The sequence below is a fragment of the Dermacentor albipictus genome, chromosome 7 (genome assembly GCF_038994185.2).
Source record: "Dermacentor albipictus isolate Rhodes 1998 colony chromosome 7, USDA_Dalb.pri_finalv2, whole genome shotgun sequence".
NCBI classification, from domain to species: Eukaryota; Metazoa; Arthropoda; class Arachnida; order Ixodida; family Ixodidae; genus Dermacentor; species Dermacentor albipictus.
Genome location: NC_091827.1, coordinates 37,906,627 through 37,923,188, shown reverse-complemented (window position 1 = coordinate 37,923,188; position 16,562 = coordinate 37,906,627). Strand labels below are relative to the sequence as shown.

The window sequence follows — 16,562 nt, the reverse complement described above, 5'->3', positions numbered from 1 at the left end:
ACATGAACACGTTCTCTTCTGTCGAAGTGAAGGCTAGTTATGCTGCACTGAAACTAAAATCAACGAAACGTGGAACTATATGGTATATGCTGCAAAGGAAAAAAAACAATCATACGCAAATAAATAAATAAATAAATAAATAAATACATATAAAAGCACGCTCTGATGTTAGGCAACACTTGAAATATTGTATGCACCAGAAACCCGTTGACTATAGTTAAGGACTGAGGAGTAAGCGACGCTGTGGGAGAGTGTCGCAGAGTGAGATCTCATCTTGTGCACAACATTACGCCCATCCAGAAACATAAATAATAGCCATATATTATATATATATATACGCTGCGGCTACATCATCTACACAACGACTACCGAACGACAGCTGCGGGCCCTCCGAACAAACAAGAGGCGACGAGCAATAATCGTCTCTTGACAAACTTTCCACCAGGGAGTCGTTTTTATTTCCCCTTTCCCTTCTTTTCCCGCACGTTTCCACGACACCGGAGGTAGAAGCCTCGAACACTGAACGTCCCAGAAAAATCTCCCTGGATGACGAGCTCAGATCAGAAGCCGCGTTGAAGAGAGAGAAAGAGAGATAAAACAAAAGGAAAGAAGGCTAAGAGAGGATTATGACGGAGGAACGCAGTAGGAAAGAGAGAAACGAGAAAGAAGGTTGAGAAAGGAGGAGCAGTGAGAGAGAGAGAGAGGCGAGGTGGGTCAAATAGGAAGGCGACGAACAGTAAGGAAAAGGGGGGTTAGGAAAGGAAGAAGAGAAGGAGGGAGGGGGCGAACCGACGAACGCATAATATATATACGAGCCAAGCCGAGCCGGGACTATTCTTTCACAGCCATAGCGGGCGAGCTCGCGCTCGCGTTCCTCGTGCCGCCCACGTCGGTTGTGTCGCTCCCACGGGAATAATTAAATCGGGCCAAAACAATTATTTCTCGCGCTGCCGCCGTTGCCGGGAATCACGGAGGTCGCGTGGAGGCGGCGGGCTCTCTCCATCCCTCCTCTCCCGTTTCCCTCCCGGAAGAGGAACAGGAAGGAAACCAAAAAAAAACAATGGATGGAGCAAGAAATAGTTTCGAGGGAGGTTAGAGGAACGCGGGGGAAAATATGGGAAATATGACGGCGTTTCGGGATAGAGGGCATAGGGAAATTGGGAAAGAGGGTGCGAAGGGAAGGAGACGACGGTGTGCGGGAGCGAGGATTTTGAAAAGCCCTGCGCAAACTTGGTCTCGCGACGCTTTATTTGTTCTCGAACTCTGGCGGAACGAGGAAAAATTACGCGCTTTTCTCATCGCTGGCTTGCGCCTGTGTGACTGTGCGCGCGCGTGTGTAGAGTACATGGCTATATATGGATGCTGCCTTCGGGAAAACAGCACGATATTTTTGGAAAGTTTGAAAGCGACAACTTTGGGGGACGCCAGTTAATTGAAACGCGCAGAATCTGTACGGCAGGTCGTAAGCGAAATAGAGAGGATATGCTTTACCTTCTGTGTGGGCCCTGACAGTAACCGTGATTGGTTCTATGCCGTTATCGCTGAAATACGGCACCATTCGAGGAACAGGCAAAAGGGAATGTTTGCTACGATTCATCTTGTTTTTTTATTTGTTGCTTTCTTTGATTTAGAGAGCCCAAGTCTCGTAGCCTATAGTTCAGGAGGGCACGTAGCGTACTTCCTTTCCGTCACAGGCTAATGACTTGTATGAATCCCCACCGCACTTAAGAGGTAAGTGATTCAGAGCGACGTCGGACCTACTCGCTTCAAAGTCATATTTATACGCACATTCACATGCAGTGCCACGCATTCACTTGCACACTAGTCTGATCCACACTCACGCGTATTCGTTGACGCTCATAATCACGTCAACTTACACTCACCGGGGTTTAATGAAGATGAAATCAGGGCATCGAACAGAAAAAAGAATTACCAGTTCAGTTCGAGTTTAACGAACTTTGACTTTGTTTCGGTTTAGTTCCGCTTCGTATAAATAAAAAGATATAACGGTTAGCAACACTGAAGGGTTTCGGGAACTGGTATGGCGTATAGTATACTGCACTAGCTTCATAGCGATACATAGCACCGCGCGTGCAAAAGTTGAGTGTCGGTTGTAGAAATTGTGAACTAGCTCCAGGCTATTTTTTTTTCCTCGAGGGACTGGTAAAATAAGTGCGCGTTCTCTCCCCGTTCCCCTAGGCGCTCTCTGGGACTCGTTCGTGATTACATAACTGCGTGCTTCGTACGGGATTTCGAGCGTTGTTTTCGCTCATTCAAACCCCCACGAGATGACGCCTCGGTTGTTTGTCTTCGTTTTACGCCCTTGTCGCCTCTGATTAGACATTCCGTGACCGGGTGTGGTGTCTTGCTCTCCTTAGCTCGGCCATCAAAACTTTCGCCCGCTCTCAAGAAACGCCCTCCCCCTTTTTTTTCTTGTTCTTGTCGTTATCGTCCCGGGGCGCTGGCTTCGTACTCAACCTCGAAGCCAAAAGCTCGGTACTCGAGGACTAGATGTTCGTGAAAGCATGAGCTTTATGGCGCACGTGATGTTTGCCAGAGATACGACGGGACGTGCTTTATTAAAGCACAGTTCTGTTGAGCCTCGAGCAGACGTGGGGAGCTGGGAGATTCCAGCACTGGGATCTAAAATCAGCCACAGAATGATAAATACGAAAAAGACGTAGAAAAGCTGAATAAACGCTTGAGGATTAGTGAAGAAACCTAACAGAAAGAAACCTGCCAATGCACAAAGCAAATTCAGGTCGGTCCCATAAATAAATTCCACTTCTCACAAGTTGAAAACTTTCAAGACCTACACAGCGTAAATATATACGCGTATCTAAGCTAATCGAATCTATATATTTATGCACACACACACCCTTCACCAAGATGGGTCGTAAATAAATGAATGATTTGAGCAACGGGACGAATCTGGATTTCATTTCTCGCAAATTTAATATCATAGAAATAAAACACATTCGCGGATTTCTACAAACATTGTGGGCTGCGCTTAACGAGTTCCTGGTTCCTCCACGCGAGGAAATGCTCATCTTTCACTCAGGCATAGATTCGTGCGCTGGCGGGGGTGAGGTTTAATACTGTCGTCAGTAACATAAATGATAACAACCAAATGTCACCGCGAAATGCGACCTCGGTGCAGAATTTGCGTGCGAACGAGTTGACGGTTTAGCCGCGAGAGCGCCCCCCCCCCCCTTCCCTCCTTCCATCTCTACACATAGCTGGCTTCCTTGTCTACGCGACCTATTGTAGGCTGGGGCGATGATAGGCAACCTTCTCGCAAGGAGTATTGCCTAACTGAGGTTCCAGTTGTTCCCCTGCACTCCCCTAAGATACCAATCTCCTCGCTCCCTTCGATCCCTCGTCCGCTTGAGTTATGAATGCCATTTCTTCCCATTAATAACACCGCTCCTTCAATATGAGACTCATTTCTAAGCGGCGCGTCACCGTCGAGCGACCAGGAGGGCCGGCCAGCGTCGTCCAGAGCACACGTAGCTCTCTCTCTCTTTTTTACTTCGCGCTTCTCTCCTCCCCATCCAAACTGTGTTTCCTTCGCAACCGTAATTTCCCTCTTCTCACGGTCTCACGTGACCGACAATATCGGCGAAGGAGCGTGCAACCCCGCACCTGATACTCGTCCGGCCCCGGTTAAGCCTAACGGCCGCCATTAGCGTCTATTAGGCTCCGTTGCCGTCGGCGTAAGGAAACGGAGCCCAGCTCCCGCGCGCAGCCACTCCGGTTAGGCCTATGCACACGCATTGGCTCCGTCGCCCGAACCACGTGGGTGCGGGTTGCGCGCGTTGTGGGCGAGTTCGCGCGTGCTGGGGACACGTGCGTGCACTTGTGAAAAGAAAAGCCCACGCGGTGTCCCCACACAGGGTCAGGTCGTCAACGCGCATTGAGAACGGTTCATTAAGGCGACGCGAAATTGGCGAAACTTGAAGTTTTCCGCAGCACGCGAGGCGTGAAGGGGTTGAGAGGCGGGGTCGTGCGATGCAGCGTAAAGACATTCGACAATTCTTTTTTCTCTGTGTGTGCGTGCGTACGTGTCGTTTATTTGGCCCAGCATTCTACCACTTCCCGCGTTGCTCGCTCCTCTCCGCCAGACCCTGAATTCACGGAGTGATTATTTTTCTCGCTCCCCCTCTGTGCAGAGCATCGGGGCCTAAATGATCGCGCGACAAGTGCCTAATTGTTCGTAAAACGCGGGAACAACAACAAAAAAAGAACTGGGTTCTAAGTTTTAGAATCTCTGTCGGGAGAGAGAGGTGGCGGGTCGAAAGGACACGGCGGGAAATCATCGCTGGGTCCTAAATTCAAACGAGAGCGCAAAGTTTTTACCGTTAGTTCCGTTAGGCCTAAATTGAGGTCGTACATCACGAACGCGATATACAAATATTTGTTTTGCTTTATCGATCGAAACGTATGCTCGATAGAGGTGGATGTTACGTGCTTAAAATGACCCCACGCTCCATTATCGTAGAGAGCAATTTGCCTCGCTTACGTAGCAGTTTCGTCATGACTGCAGGAACCGTTAACGGAGATGGCAAGCAGCAACGTATAAGCGTGAGGCAAAAATGACGTCATAATGGTACACCTAACGAGAGAAGCGATAAGACAAAAAAAAAATCTTGCCAGTATACAGCGGCGTTATTAATAACGCAGTGATCGAGAATGGCTAAAGACGACCAGCTTTCTCACTTAGCAACCACGTAATAAGTTCCAATGCAGGAAACGTCGTATTTTGCTGTGTTCGCTGATCGGCTTCGCGTGTTTGCTCGCTGAGTTGAAATTATTGTGATAAGCTCCCGCCGCACTTTTGCTAAATTCAACAAGTTCAATGCGAAACAAGTATGCTGGACCACCCCCGCAAACCCGCAATATATATATATATATATATATATATATATATATATATATATATATATATTAGTTCACGTTGAGTATGGAAGTCATCATGATAGGAACCATCGTAGATTCCCTTCACTCGGTTAGGCAAGAACTACGAATATACCCCTGACTATACTGCTGACTAGGTAGAAACATTCGTCGCCAAAGTTTGCACCAGTCTAGCCGATGACGGGCGTATAGTCAACACGACGGCGCGTTTCTGGAAAATCTCCGGGAAAACGTGGTACATCGCTTTCTGCCCTAACTAACCATTACTGCTACTACAAACAAACATGCGCGCTCACCTGGCGAAGAAGGAGGCGGCCGCCGACGGCGACGAGCGGAGCTGCGCCGCGGCCGACGCCGGCCCGCCGCAGGGCGAGCTGTGGCACGTGCTCTGGACGCCGTCCAGCGAGTTTGGGAAGGAGCAGCTGGAGGCCAGCTGCTGGAGCAGGTACGACGAGCACGGGGGCGCCGAACCCGCGGGCGACGGCGCCGGCGCGAACGGCGGCACGTCGCCCGTGCTCGACGAGGGCGAGGCGCCGGACTCGGACCCGCTGGCCGACACCGCGCAGCCCGTGCGGGCGGCCAGCTCCTGCGTGGCACAACAGGGGAACACCCGTTAGTAGGAGTACAACACGGGTGGTAGTAGTAGTACAACACCGTAGTACAACACGGGACACGTATTAGTAGTAGTACAACTCGGGAAGTAGTAGTACAACACCGTAGTACAACACGGGTGGTAGTAGTAGTACAACACCGTAGTACAAAACAGGGCACCTGCCAGTAGTAGAACACGAGTAGTAGTACTAGTAGTACAACACCGTAGTACAACACGGGACACCTGCCAGTAGTACAACACGAGTAGTAGTACAAGTAGTATAACACTGTAGTACAACACGGGACACCTATTAGTAGTAGTACAACACGGGAAGTAGTAGTACAACACCGTAGTACAACAGGGGACACCTGTTAGTAGTAGTACAACACGGGCAGTACCAGTACAACACCGTAGTGCAACATGGCATACCTGTTAATAGTAGTACAACACGGGTAGTAGGAATGCAACACCGTAGTACAACACGCGACACCTGTTAGTAGTAGTACAACACGGGTAGTAGTAGTAGTACAACACCGTAGTACAACACGGGGCACCTGCCAGTAGTAGAACACGAGTAGTAGTACAAGTAGTATAACACTGTAGTACAACACGGGACACCTATTAGTAGTTGTACAACACGGGAAGTAGTAGTACAACACCGTAGTACAACACGGGACACCTGTTAGTAGTAGTACAACACGGGCAGTACCAGTACAACACCGTAGTGCAACATGGCATACCTCTTAATAGTAGTACAACACGGGTAGTAGGAATGCAACACCGTAGTACAACACGCGACACCTGTTAGTAGTAGTACAACACGGGTAGTAGTAGTAGTACAACACCGTAGTACAACACGGGACATCTGTAACCACCCATTCTAAGTAGTCGATCCTTTAGATGATTCTAACGCTGGTAAGGGTTGCGAAAGACGCACGTAACTTATTTATTGTTTTACTTGCCGAGCTATAGCTAGCTAGCTAGTCAACTAGTTAATAATATGTAGGTTCGCAAGTTATTTATCTAGTTAAATTAGGAGTTATTTAGCGCGTTTGCCGGGACACCCGGTGTGACGGAGCAACAACCCTCGAGCGGTGCGGAAACAATGTTTAGCGCCAACTCACGCAGCGCCTAGCAGTTAACTTCTTCCGCAAACCAGAGCGGTTGTTCCGCGGGCGAGCCCGAATGACCTCGCGCGCTCGTGTCAACATGGGACTCCCCGTGTACAGGAGAGAGAGAGTCGAAGCATCTAGCGCGCATTTCCGCGGTTTGGCGCGCATCTCGCACCCCTGTATACGACCCACCGAGAGCGGCCATCCATCAAGTCGAGGCTCTGGGAGAAGCGGCGAGGAAAAGAAAGAGAGAGAGAGAGAGAGAGAGAGAGAGAGAGAGGAAGGAATCGGCTGGAGTGACGGGCACTGTTACACCGCGCCAGCTCCGGTCATTAATGAAGACGGAACACCAGGCCGGAGTAACGCATATAGGGAAGGAAGGAACGAACAATGAAATAAACAAGGTCACGTGGCGAGGGACTGAGAGGGACGGGGAGAGAGAGAGAGAGAGATAAAAAGACGGAGAAATTGAGTGACGGGGAAGGCCGAGAAGAAAAGTAAGAAGAAAGAAGCGACGAGCGAGAACAGCCACGTGACAACAATCACGGCCCCGACACCGCGAACTACAGACACGAAGTCTCGGCTAACGTGCGAGGGACCACCCGGCGCATTAAGCGCTGACGCAAAGTCAACAGCGCCCAGCTAGCTGAGCGAAAAAAAGAGAAACAATGAAAAGAAAGTAAGAAAGCGACACGAGGACGGGCGCGGTCTCCTCTTAATTGCTACACACCTTTCCGTACATACCTGACGCGACGTTTTACGCAGCAGAAACACTCATTTGTCTCGCGAGTGTGTGAGAAGAGAAAAGAACGAGAGAGAAAAAAAAGAAGCAGTTCGGAGTGATGGATTGTTTACGTAAGCGGCGCTTTAGCGTACACGCGTCCCGTTCTGTTTGGGCTGTTACGCGGCGCAATCTGAATCAATTTGCGCACGGCATAGACCCGCGATATAACACAGGACATCACGGTCCGTATTTTATGACAAAAAAGAAAAGTTGTAACGACAGAACTGTTCGTAAGAGTAGGGCTCACCAAATGGTGACGCTGGACATAATATTTAGCGATGGCTGCCAGCCATTGCCAGACAGCTCTTGCGAACAACTACCTTTGTGAATACGGTTCCAGAGCCTCCTGCATTTGCCTCCGCCCCCCCCCCCCCCCAAAAAAAAAGCCTTTACGTAAAAAGAAAAAAAATTGTTCGTAAAAGCAGATGAAAACCATTGCTAATGCTGAACCTATTTAGTGCCGGTGGCATACAGATGGAAATTGGCTCTTGTGAATCAAGGCCTGTATTCGCATAAAAAAATTACTTAGCCCAGAACTCTTCGCAAGAAGGAGTTCCCCCGGCGATCGTGATGTCGAAGTGATTTCCAGCGAAGGCGACCGGCCGATGACAAACAACTCTTGCTACAGAAGAACTTCAGTTTGGCCTAGTTGATGTTTCCTGCCCATATCATATTGACCGCAAATAATTATCTTCCGCTGTCCCCGTCTTTATTTGCGGTCAATATGATATGCAACTCTTGCTAATGGCTAGGCTTTGTGAATTCGGCTGCAGACAGCTGTGGTTTGGTGCACGCTATGGCGACTGGCCCGCGTATCGTGAATGGGACCACACCACGATAAAACCGAACCGCAGAAATTAGTTTCATTCGTATTCAGATGTGTATAGCCTCTGTATCGGCAAACCTGGCAAAGGTTTCGCCGGGCCAAAATCACTCCCCAGCAGCGATGAACCGCGGAAAGTATAACTCGCTCGAAAACATTCAAGGCGAGGCTGTGTGCTCCCAAGCGTGCAACTTCTCGGGACTTAGAGGCAATCACGAATGAATCTTCAAACAAAACTTTACACCTACAGCTCGCAGACTACCAATAGTCTCCACTTTACATCACACGCATTAAGTAAAACACCTTCCTGTTTTATTCCTCAGCGAATTCTTAGTCTCTTATCTGGACAATCCAAACGATCAAGCTATTGTCGCAAGCACGTCTGGACGCGTTTCAGCACAGTGTGCGCGAAAGATTTCCGTAAATTGCGACAGAGCTGCGGCTGTCCATTTCATCTTCATCAGTAGCGCCTGCAGCAGATGTAACTGCGTTGATGTCACGTTAATATCTACCTTTTTCTTTTCTCTGCAGTTTCACGTTGAAATGTTATATCTACGAAACGCCGGGCACCAAGTGCGTATTCATTCCACTATACGAGCCTGCAACTGCCAGAAGTACTCGTGTTTGCACTCCCCTTAAGAGGCCCCTCTGTCCGCCCTTGTCCCGAAGTGGTCTGCATGACAAGAGTCGTTACGACAAGGCCTCCAGGGGGCGCCAGAATCGCAAGCGGGCAAAGCAGAGTAGGAGACTGGAGCGATTTGGGGACGTGAGTGGCCGTGTGTCTGTGTGTGGAGAGGGGTTGAGGGGGGGGGTCGCGACAAGAGCCTGCAAATTCGATTAGGGACCGATTGCGTCTGAGCGCGCAGTCGCCACGGGAAAACATAGCTCGTTAGCGTCCGATTAGCGTTTACTGGCTTCGCTGCGTGAGAGCATTCGGCTTTCCCTGCTCTGGCGCACTCTGGTGCGCGTTCTCCGAACAACGCCAGCCACCCACTCGAACCACTTTCCCCTGTCTGTATTAGGCCTCGTATGAAACGTACAACGAGGACACCATCGAAAGCAGAAGACACGTAGTTGGAGGCATAGTGATACGATGCCCGGCAGGCAGGAAACTTTCGGCTGTTTGGCGTAATAACCGGCGAACCTGCAGATAAGCGGTTCATGCTGAATATCACCCGCAACCATAGAAATTACCGACGCTGATATTGCGAAGTCACTGCGCAGCCCTGAAGAGGTCATTCCCGCGCAGACGATGCACTTCTGTTTCATCGTCTGTCCGTTATTAGAGAGAGCAGTTATTTCTGGAGAGCATCCTCTGCTTCCGAAGAGAATCGCCTGTTTCTGGTATTGAGTGAACACGTAAGCAGAAGTGGGGAGATCTGGGCCAGTGTACACGAAAACGTTCCCCCGCTAAAAACTGAATTCAAGAAAATTGCGGTGTAGGATATTATTAGTGAAGGCAGCCGACCATTGGCTAAGAGCGCAGACGAATAATAAGCTTCCCGAATTCGCTTCTTGGATCGCCTGCAGTCGTTGTCCATCGTGCAGTATGGTTTTTGCTTCAAATAAACCACTTGAGGTTGTCATTTGTCATCGACAAAGTGTACGCAACCAGCAAAATCTTGCCGTGGATTTACATAGCATATGTAGAGCGCATACAGAAGGCTGATTACAACATAGATGTCTCAACAAGACTACGTCCGCTGAAAACCGTCTGTTCCCGTTTTTGACTGAACGTGCATATGTGAGCAGATGTGGGGGATCTAGATCGTCTGCCACTATTATGGTTAGTTTCAAATAAACAATCTATGGCTGTCATCAGCGATAGACAAAGTCTACGTACTGAGCACGTTTACACAGCATATGTTGAACCTGTTTCTTTTTTTGTCAAATACGACAATAATTAAACCATGCTCCTCGGAAGAACTCTTCGGTCCTCTGTACAAACAATGGCGAGAGGGCTGCTGACGAGCTTTTCGCCGTCATTTTATGTGTTCTCAGTTAAATGCGCATGCATAAAATCTCAGAATACTTACCCTTTTAATGATGCGTTATACAACAAAATTCACTCTAAGAAATGTAATATCTCCATTATAAAGATGAAACCTTGTATCTACTTAACGAAACTTGACCGCAGCAACTTTTTCTTTGTTATGTTCAGCCTAGCTAGTTAAGTCGGCGCGTTCGCTATACCAAGTACACCGCGGTGAGGTAAAATCTGCATGCTAACTAGGCGATTTACATGCAAAACACATAATGGAGGGAATCACTTCCATGGCGAGTTCACTCTTTTCTAAACTAAGGGACGCTGTTTTGTTTCGGCGAGATTTACTGCTCAGACACAAGCTTGTTTTACATACCCAGCGCACAAACTTACCTCGAATGTTTGAGCACTGCGTAAGAGGCCATTACCCCTTTGTACAGTAATTTATTTTCTCCGCAACACAGCCTACCTGACGTCTGTAGTTAGCCTGATTGCAGTCCCACTCGTATGCTGGTAAATTCAACTTTTTAATGCTTTTAGGTGCTTACAGCGGACGATATTACTTTGAGTGGATTGAAGAGATTAGGTAACTGGGAACATACAGACTTTACGCCAGCCGCAATCTGTTTCTGGAGTAAACTTTATTTATTTATTTGTTCAACTGAAAAAGGAAAACAGGAGAAGAACGAAAAAAAAAATTTTTCCCACTATGCTGAAATATGTTACCCGGTCTTTTTTTTTTTTTCGAAAGTGCTCCCCGAACTTTTCCTAACAGCAAGGCAGCTTCTCTGCACTGCATACTGCTTAATCTAGGTGGCGCCTCTTGCAGTTTTAAACGTAAAGCAAAAGCCGAGCGCCGAGAATTCGTTTACGGCAAGGCAGGTATACTCATCATCTCCTCTGACACCCTGCTTTTCAGACTGCACCTGAACTTTTGATAACCTAGGAGCCACCCATCGCCAAAGCAGAGAAAGATCTGGAGCACTACAGTGCAGCTGCCCTCTCAGTCATGTGAGGGTACGGAGGTTCCACTCGACGCTCAACTCACCGAGGATAAAAAAACAAACAAAAAACTACCCGCCACCACGCAAGGCACGGCATTCTTGTCTTCGGCACTGGCTCAACTTTTCACAATACACTGGGCTGGACACGCGGCTTTAGAGATTGCAGTAAAGTGAACGGCTTCTAAACAAACACTCCCTCCTCTTCCCCATCGTCACTCATCACTGTTTCTCTTCCCCGTCCGGTGCAGAGTAGCGGGCAAGAGTAATCTATAGCTCAGGCCGATGCCTCTGTGTTTTCCTTGAACTCTGTCTCTCCCTTTTTCTCAAGTTCAGCTAACGTAACGCTCAACCCTTTACGACAAGACGGCCACGTGGCTTGCGCGCTGTATAGCTCAGTCTCGCACGACGGGCGTGAGAGACACACAGGAAGGCGTGGCCCACGGCTGGGTCCTGGTGCGTACTCGAAAAAGTCTACCACTTAACCGAAAAAAAAGAGGACTCGTCGACGAAGTAGACAATGTGAATGAGGAGAGGAGGGGCAGGGAGGGAGGTAGAAAATGGGCTCGTAAGAGGCCTGGGCTGCTGCCACCGCCACAGTAAAAAAAACACACAAACACGCGGAGACGCGAGCACGACCCGAGAGAAGGGGCCTCTCAGCGAGATTGGGCCCTCAGCCAGACCTCGGCGGGGGGCAGGCAAAACCCAAGAACCCGAAAAGAAAGTGTTTGAGCACGCCTTTCCCTCAGGCCAGCGGCGGGCGGACGTGGGCCGATGCGGAGACGCTCAACAACACAAGGGCCCCATGCACCGTCAGAGAGCGAGGGCATTCCGCATAAGAGGAGAGGGGAGGGGGAGGGGGGGGCGCTTCTCCGACGGTTTCGACGCGAGCGAACGGGGACGAGCCGGCCGTATAGAGACAACTATGCCAGCTCGAAGGTGCGCCAACAACAAACTACGATTCCAAACAAAACAAGACAAAAAAGTCGTAGAACGAAGAAGGACGCAAAAACCAAAGGAAAAAAAGGAAAGGCGCGTAAGCGGAAGAAGGGCAGCAGAAAGGCGGAAACGACGAGACACCGTAGTAAAGAAAAAAGAAAAAAGGTAGGTAACAACAAAGAGAGAGGAGAAAGGTCGTATACGTAAAGTTTCGTTTTCATTTTTTTTGTTTTTTGCTTCTTGGCACGCCAATATATACGCTTACAGCGCACTCGCGGCGTACGCACAATTTTGTCGGATTACGAGAGCGGAAGGGTGGAATGAACGGAGAAGAATGGACGCTATTACTTGCGACGCCAACAGATAAGCACAGGAACAAAAAAAAAAGAAACAAGGATAGACACAGAGATAGAGAGAGGGAAACGCCGCGACGAAGCATCGCTGAAGAAGATTGCGTATAGCGGGCGACCGAGAAAGAGAAAAAGAAAAGAAAGAAAGGACGGAAGTAGAGAAAGAAAAAAGAAAGAGCGACAGACGGCCGCACCATCAATTCATCTTTTCAAGAAGCGCCTCCTCTTCACCGTCCACCTATTCCGAGACGTGCAAGGCGCGCGTTTGTGTTTCGAGGAAGAAAAAAAAAAAGCCCGCACTCGCTGGTCTCGGTGCCCAACAGTGCGTCGGCTCGACATCGAAGGCCAACTAAGAATACGAACAAGTTAAAAGGGAGACGACTGCAACAAATACGAGAATGCGGCGAAGTTCGGAGGCTCCCTAGTTTTGTCTCTCCATCGGTTCCAGACTTAAAAGGTCTCCTTTTGCCCCCCTTTCCTTTCTTTTGTTTTCGTCCTAAGCTCGGCATCTCGAAGCTTCTCGTCCCTGACGTTCTTTTCTTTTTGTTTGTTTGTTTTTATTGCTGTCACGAGCAGGAGACGAAGACGTAGAGAGGGTGAGGCAAAAGCGATCGCCTCACGGGAAGCAAGACGGCGGTTGAGGAGGGCGGCTTCCAATCGTCATCGGCATCATTTATCTCCGTCGCCATCTCCTTCGGTGTCAGGGTGGTGAACGCGCGCGCGACACCGACTGCCATTACCGCGAACGAGGGACGGGGGGGGGGCGAAAATCCCCGAATTTCAGCGATGCGCGCGTACCGCGCCTGCCGGCCGACGTGCTTCTGCACGGGGATCACGAAAAAGACCCGTTGGTTCACCCCTACCCCCCCCCCCCCACGCGCTGCGGTAGCCCTCCCTGCCCCCTCCCAAAGATCCCTTTCATCGAGCGAAGCGTGACGAACAGTTTCATCGACGATTTCGCCGCCGGTGTGTCCCGAACCACAAACTGCGGCGTCAACGCGTGGTAAACTGTCACGGACGAAAGTGAAGGGAACGGGAGGCCACGCTCACGTTACGGTCTGGCGGCGAAAAAAACTTTGGCGCCTTATTGAGGAGCTCATTGGTTCAATTCATTATCCCTTTCAACGTCGCCGACACACCAGTACGTTTCGGCGTTTCTGTACCGCCACGTTTCTTTTGACGAAACCTTTGCCGTATAGAAATGTGAGAACAGCAACAAACAGGTGTTCGCCTTTATCCGTGTCATTCCTTTTCTTCATTTCTGCGCAACTGTAAATAAACCGTTGCGTTTGTTTTACAATATCCGAGCAAAAAAAAAAAGAAAAGAACACGCGGCTGGGCGTGCGGCACTTCCAAAAAAATCCCAGCACTGAAAGGGTGGAGTGATGGTGTACATGTATGTAAGCGACTTGATTTTGGCAGTTCTGGGTCGTGGTGTCAAAAAAATATATATGTATGCATAAAGAAATATGGGCTTAAAACAATGTTGACATAACATTATTGATTTAACATTTCATCGCATCAAATGAAGTTCCAAGGCGTACAAGCTTCAGAAAGAAAGCTGGCAAGCCCTCAGGGCGCCCTCTATAATTTATTCTAACTGCTTTGCTTACCAACCAGCTTAGGTTTCATCTACCAGAACCTCTATTTCTCGTGACGGCATTGCACTGAATGTAGCCACGTAGAGATAGGACATCGCGACGTTTCTGAGGCTGGCCTGTATTCTTCCATAGTGTTTCAAGTTCCCGCAACTTCCCTCAATGAGGGAAAAAGCATCTATATTTTAGTAGAAAAATATCGTATCAGCACAGGTTCAGACTGCGAGTAAACTGAACTCTCCGCTTCCAGGCAAACACAGGAGTCAGCTTTAATGCGCAGTCGCCGTAAGCTAAACGTTTCGCAGGTGACACTAATTCCTGTTGAGCACACCGCACGTGACACTACTAAGGCGGCCGCGCTGCTTCAAGCACAACGATATAAAGCGACGAAGAAAGAAAAAAAATATTCTAGATATTAGGTCGCGTAGTACTCATAGATTACAGGAGAATGTTTGCTTGTTGGCAGAAAAAAAATGTAGTACTACGAATAATGCTTCGGGGAATCTAATAAAATTGCACGGATGATCAGTGTTCGCAACGCGGCGGCATTCTCTGCAGCCTCTCTACGTAGGCGCCTAACAAGTCTCGGCAGCTGCTGCACGAAGTAAGCTACGTGCATCGTCGCGTACGATGAAAGCAGCGGGAAGCCCCCTTAATGACTTGAATATTGCGGTTCGCCGAACTAAGCCCTTCGGGCCCCAGAACCGCCCAGATTGGATCGCAATATTCTCGGTCGGTGTAGCGCGGGCTAAACTAATCAGTGACAAAAAATGAATAATAAAGCATTGAGAGCAAAGGCAGCGCGACACAGAATTCCTAATACGCTGTCTATGGCCGCGTGAGTGTGTTCTCTCGAGTGAAACAAGGGCTAAGCTCATAAGCGAGGCAACCCGGAAAAGGTCTCTCTGAATCACGCGCGAAGTAAAGACATGAGGAAGATGATGAAGTACTAGTAGTAGTATTAGTAGTATTAGTATTAGTAGTAGTAGTATAGTAGTAGTAGTAGTAATAGTAGTAGTAGTATTAGTTGCCGTTGTTGTTGGCGCTGGTGCTGGCGGTGTTCTTTTGGTTATTGATGCGGTAATGACGGCTGTAGTCGCTGCTGGCCAACTTATCGGGCCATAAAGCAGGAATGAGGAATGGCATGCAGCTGGTATTTACAAAGGCAATATAGGCTCCTCCTGGGCCTTGTTACGCCTTAATTGCGTACAAAAGCCGAGATACGTATAGACTAAATTTCTCCGCCTGCTCACGACATTTTTATTCGCTGCCAACTTGTCGCCACGCTCACTGCTTCCTTCCACAGCAGGCTCACAGCTCTATTCCTTTTTTCTTTCTCGTTTCGATGACGATACAACTCCGGCAAATGTATTCTCGTCATACGTTGTGATATCAACAGTTGGTATTCCGTAAAAACATATTTCCAGAACGCATAAAACGAAGCAACTAAACAAGAGTCTAAAGGGCAGACAGATTCGTTTCAGAGATCTAAGTCTGAAACAAAACAAAAGGGAAGAAGAAAACAAAATGAAAAGAAAGACGGGCGACCGAAAAAGCGAAGAAGACGAGTGACCGTGGCGAACTTTTGCGACATTCCCTGAGGGGCGTCTTTCAATTGCTAAGCGCACACGCGCAATCCCCACGCAGAGGACGCATCAGCGAAACTGCGGCTATTAAGAACAAGAAGCGGAGAAAATCGCGGATACGCTCTTCTCAAGACCGAATGCCTTTCCCCCTCGCCCCGCCCATGTCTCCTCGATTGTTCGCATTTCTATAAAATACCTTTTTTTTTTCTTCGTTATCGTCCGCCAATCTTGTGCGCGTTTAGCGCCGACCGCCACGGTCACCGAGCTGCTCCTTCTTCCTTGCCATCTCTCGCTTTCCTCCTCGCTTTCTTTCTCCGGCTGACGTGCAACGGGAGAAAGCGATTCAGCGACGCGGACAAAACGATGAAGGCGATGTTTATCACGCCAGGCCAACCGTGCTATCACTTCCATCCCCCAACGGACGGACGGTCACGTCAACCCGTGCGGCTTGCTTCCTGCGGGCCGGGGCGGCCCGGGACGAAGGGCCGAGCCCCCGAAACAAGGCGGGCGTCACGAGAAGAGAGGACGCACGGAAAAGTAACAGCTTGGCCCGCTTCCCCGTTCCGCCGAAGCACGGCGGGGGAAAAAAAAAAGAAACAACTTCGAAGCCCCTTCCCTCACTCGCTCCCCGTCCTCCCGCAACTCGGTGGATGTTGCACAGTGTGGCCAGATGAAGGAGGAGGAAGAAAAAAAAGGACGAGTTAGAGGAGCACGATCTCGCCATCGATCACGACACGCTCTCGCAAGTTGAGGCGTGAGGTGGCAGCGCCGTAGAAAGAAAAAAAGAAAGGAAGAAGGATTCGAGGAGGCGAGATGGATACAAAGAGACGACGTTGCAACTTGCACGCGTAGCTGTTCATATTTTTTTTCTATTTC

General features: G+C 49.2%; 1 protein-coding gene across 9 annotated transcripts in view; it reads right to left on the bottom strand.

Moving 5' to 3' along the window:
- Positions 1–16,562, bottom strand: part of LOC135905678 (kinesin-like protein KIF26B) — a 760,359-nt gene that overhangs the window by 299,595 nt on the left and 444,202 nt on the right. For all 9 annotated transcript variants that reach the window (XM_070521909.1, XM_070521906.1, XM_070521907.1 and 6 more), the window contains one exon: positions 5,214–5,503. In XM_070521909.1, coding sequence (XP_070378010.1) covers positions 5,214–5,503 — 290 coding nt within the window. The remainder of the gene's footprint in view (positions 1–5,213; positions 5,504–16,562) is intronic.